Source organism: Amblyraja radiata, unplaced genomic scaffold (genome assembly GCF_010909765.2).
Source record: "Amblyraja radiata isolate CabotCenter1 unplaced genomic scaffold, sAmbRad1.1.pri scaffold_801_ctg1, whole genome shotgun sequence".
NCBI lineage: Eukaryota > Metazoa > Chordata > Chondrichthyes > Rajiformes > Rajidae > Amblyraja > Amblyraja radiata.
In genome coordinates this window covers 9697-14030 of record NW_022630810.1, presented here as the reverse complement: position 1 = coordinate 14030, position 4334 = coordinate 9697, and the positions used below count along the sequence as shown (strand labels likewise).

The window sequence follows — 4334 nt, the reverse complement described above, 5'->3', positions numbered from 1 at the left end:
TGGAGTGTGGGAGGAAACCGAAGATCTGGGAGAAAACTCACGCAGGTCACGGGGAGAAAGTACAAACTCCGTACAGACAGCGCCCATAGTCGGGATCGAACCCGGGTCTCCGGCGCTGCATTCGCTGTAAGGCAGCAACTCTACTGTTGCGCCACCGTGACCGCCCTGCATGGTATGCTTCGGTATGGGCGTTGAGTACAAGAGTCAGGACGCCATGATGCAGCTTTATAGGACTTTGGATAGGGAGCATGGCGTACAGTTCTGGTCGCCCCCATTACAGCAAGCATGTGGAGGCTTTGTAGAGGGTGCAGAGGAGGTTTACCGGAATGATGCCTGGATTAGAGGGTTTCAGCTACAGGGAGAGGGTGGATAGACTTGGATTGTTTTCCCTGGAATGTCGGCGGTTACGGAGAGCCTGACAAAGGAATATAAAATGCTGAGAGGCGTAGACAGGGTCGACAGTCAGAACCTTTGAATGGAGGGATATGGATTCTGTGCAGGCAGATAAGAGTTGGTCTTGGCATCATGTTTAGCACAGACATTGTGGGCCGAATGGCCTGCTGTACATTTCTACGTTCTCTGGATATGGAAGGATCACGCGCAGGCAGAGGAGACCAGTGTTCGGCACGGACATTGTGGGCCAAAGGCCCTGTCCCTGTGCTTCACTGCTCTATGTTCTAATGACAACAGACATTGAGTTAATGAGTGGATTGCTACGGTTCCACCATAGCTCAGAACAGATCATCCCACTGCGGCAGAGCCCTGGCATGGCTGATGTTCCTCTCTCCATGCCTTGCTTCACCCCGAGTCGCCTCAAGCTCTGGAGAGCAGTCTCTTGGTGTTTCTGGACATCCATCTTTTCAGCTGCTGGTTGTTTGAATCCACACAGAGTCTTAGCGAACCTTTGTGCAGGCTGCAGTAGTGGAGATACAGTTCACAGGTCAGGACATAGACACCATTTCACCCTCCCAACCCCGCGCTTTTCTACCGGATTAAGGGATTGGACACGCTAGAGGCAGGAAACATGTTCCCGATGTTGGGGGAGTCCAGAACCAGGGGCCGCAGTTTAAGAATAAGGAGTAAGCCATTTAGAATGGAGATGAGGAAACACTTTTTTAACACAGAGAGTTGTGAGTCTGTGGAATTCTCTGCCTCAGAGGGCGGTGGAGTCCGGTTCTCTGGATACTTTCAATAGAGAGCTAGATAGGGTTCTTAAAGATAGCGGAGTCAGGGCATATGGGGAGAAGGCAGGAACGAGGTACTGATTGGAGATGATCACGTCGAATGGCAGCTCGAAGGGCCGAATGGCCTACTCCTGCACCTATTGTCTATTGTCTATTGAGTCCGTGCCGACCAGCGATCCCCGTACACTAGTTTCATCCCACACACACTAGGGACAATTTACAATTTACTGAAGCCAATTCACCTACAAACCTGCACGTCTTTGGAGTGTGGGAGGAAACCGGAGAAAACCCACATAGGGAGAACGTACAAACTCCGTACAGACAGCACCCATAGTCAGGGTCGCACCAGGGACTCTGCCTCTGTAAGGCAGAAACTCTACCGCTGCGCCACCGCACCGCCCATGAACATTCATCAGCCATCCTAAATTCCCCTTAGTGACTCCCCTAAGTTCAGTTTAGTTCAGAGATGTGTGGAGTTTGCACGTTCTTCCAGTGACTGCGTGGGTTTCCTCCGGGTGCTCTGGTTTCCTCCCACATCCCAAAGACGTGCGGGTTTGTAGGTTAATTAGCCCTCTGAAGAAGATCTCTAGAGTGGGGGGAGTGGACAACATGGAACTAGTGTAAATGGATGATTGCGGTGGGCCGAAGGGCCTGCTTCCGTGCTAAAACTCGGCTGCTCCATGGATAATCCCAAGCCCGTCTCACACCGTTATCCCAGCTCCCATAAATCCTCTATCTCCCCCCCCCCCCCCCCCCTTGACCAGTTGATCTCTTTTCTCAATTTGGATTCGATTAGAAATACAGCGTTGAAACAGGCCCTTCGGCCCAACGAGTCCGTGCCGACCAGGAATACTAGGTCTATCCTACAGACTGGAGACAATTTACCGAGACCAATTAACCTACAAACCTGTACGTCTTTGCAGCGTGGGAGGAAACCAGAGCACCCGGAGAAAAACCCACGCGGTCACGGGGAGAATGTACAATCTCTGTACAGACAGCACCCGTGGTCAGGATGGAACCCAGATCTCTGGTGGCATGAGGCAGCGGCTCTACCCGCTGCGCCACCGTGCCGCCACGTGAAGGGACCAGGGATCTTGGAGCAGATACTCACATCACAGCCTTGATGTCACAGATCTGGTTGTCCTGAATCTTGAAGTGTTTCACTTTGTTCAGTAACTTCCTACTCACTTTACTGGACACTCGTGTGCAGCAGCTGATCAAGTGGCTGGTCGGCATGGCTGGAGATGGGAGAATAAGAGTTAGATTATGAAGCTCGACACGTTCTTACAACCCAACGGTATGAGCACGAAGACAGACACAAAAAGCTGGAGCAACGACAAGAATATACGAGCTTCCTCCCTGCTGTTATCAGGTGTCTGACTGATACGGTGTTGTAGTTAGAGAGAAAAAGTGTACAGTTTGCAAAGGGGTAGGCTGGAAGACCAGGCCACTTGAGTGCAGAATATAGTGCTGCAGCATGAGAGGGAATAGTGCACGATTTGCAAAGGGGTAGGCTGGAAGATCGGGCTACTTGAGTGCAGAATATAGTGCTGCAGCATGAGAGGGGAAAAGTGCAAGATTTGTAATGAGGTAGGCTGGAAGATCGGAATACTAGTGCATAATAGACGTTATTGTAGTTAGAGAGATAAAGTGCAAGGATTGCAATGAGATTGGAAGATTGATACACTTGAGAGCAGAATATAATGCTATGGCATAGTTAGAGGGAAAAAGTGCAAGCTTTTTTGTGTCCAGCTTCGGTGTAAACCAGCATCTGCAGCTGCTTCCTACATGGTGTGAATATTGGATTCTCCAATTTTGAGTACTGTCTTACAACTCTCTCACCCCCCCCCCCCCCACTATTATCTCCCCCCCCCCTCCGTGCCCCACCTAGATGCACCGATTTCTCCCCCTCCCACCTACATTCCTTCCTCTAACTTCACAATTCATAACTCTTCAATGATTTTGTCTCGCACTTTCTGTTTTTTTTCATCTGGAAAGAAGGAACTGCAGATGCTGGTTAATACGTGAAAGGACACAGAGTGCTGGAATAACTCAGCGGGTCAGGCAGCATCTGTGGAGAACATGGATAGGTGACGTTTCACAGAGTGCTGGAGTAACTCAGCAGGTCAGGCAGCATCTCTGGGGAACATGGATAGGTGATGTTTCAGGTCAGGACCCTTATTCAGTCTGAAAGGTTACCTGTATCCACCTATCACTCACAAAGTTTTGTATATTCATCCCATTTCTTCTCCTCGCATTCCTGCCAGCTCTCCCCCAGATCCTACCTCACACCCACACACTATGTACCGCCGATCACCCTGTACACGAACACTATTCTGCACACACTAGGGACAATTTAAAATTGAAGCTAATGAACCTACAAACCCGCATGTCTTTGGAGTGTGGGAGAATACCTGGAGCACCTGGAGAAAACCCACGCGGTCACGGGAAGAACGTGCAAACTCCGCATAGACAGCACCCGTAGTCAGGATGGAACCCGGGTCCCTGGAGCGTTTACCTGTGACGGCGGTGGTGTGGAGAAGGGCGGTGAGAGCGAGGAGCAGTGCGAGCCACTTGGAATCCATGGTGCTCAGGTTATCTCTGCTGCCAGGTGCCTGTGGAGTCTCTGGAGTCTCTCACTCTCTCTCTCTCCCTTGTACCTGCTCTCTCCCTTATACCTGCAGCCGAGGCACGCCCACACAGTTGCAGCTGGTGCCAACAATGTACCTTCCATTCACCATCTCGTTAGCTCATCAATGAGTCAGCAGTGATTTGGATCCGATCCAGAAGCTTTCAACATTCACCAGCAGACCACGATCCTACGCCCACTAGGGACACTTTTTATTTTATTTTTACATTTACCAAGCTGATTAACCCTGCACGTGGGAGGAAACTGAAGATCTCGGAGAAAACTCACGGGGAGAACGTGCAAACTCCGTACAGACAGCACCAGTGGTCGGGATCGAACTCGGGTCTCCGGCGCTGCTTTCGCTGCAAGGCAGCAACTCTACCGCTGCGCCAGTGTGACCGCCGTGCACCGTGGCGCAGTTCCTTCCACGGAAGTGAATCGTGTTGGAAGGAACTGCAAGTGCTGGTTTACACCGAAGATAAACTGCAAAGTGCTGGAGTAACTCAACAATAACTTGTAAA

General features: G+C 50.8%; 1 protein-coding gene across 1 annotated transcript; it reads right to left on the bottom strand.

Annotated features, from left to right (window-relative positions):
- Window positions 1-482: 482 nt before the first annotated feature.
- On the bottom strand, window positions 483-3828 carry ccl28 (C-C motif chemokine ligand 28). The gene is made up of 3 exons (XM_033017029.1): window positions 3703-3828; window positions 2296-2422; window positions 483-913 (listed from the first exon to the last, which is right to left on the bottom strand). Exons 1-3 carry the CDS (start codon window positions 3767-3769, stop codon window positions 814-816), a joined length of 294 nt encoding a protein of 97 aa, XP_032872920.1. The 5' UTR covers window positions 3770-3828; the 3' UTR covers window positions 483-813.
- Window positions 3829-4334: the final 506 nt, after the last annotated feature.

What these genes read in the sequence shown, in the direction of transcription:
- ccl28 (XM_033017029.1), bottom strand. Translation starts at nt 3,769, where the DNA reads ATGGATTCCAAGTGGCTCGCACTGCTCCTCGCTCTCACCGCCCTTCTC. An exon ending in CCACACCACCGCCGTCACAG is followed by an intron (nt 2,423 to 3,702) that starts GTAAACGCTCCA and finishes TCCCATCTCCAG; the next exon opens with CCATGCCGACCAGCCACTTG. An exon ending in TGTGACATCAAGGCTGTGAT is followed by an intron (nt 914 to 2,295) that starts GTGAGTATCTGC and finishes CCACTACTGCAG; the next exon opens with CCTGCACAAAGGTTCGCTAA.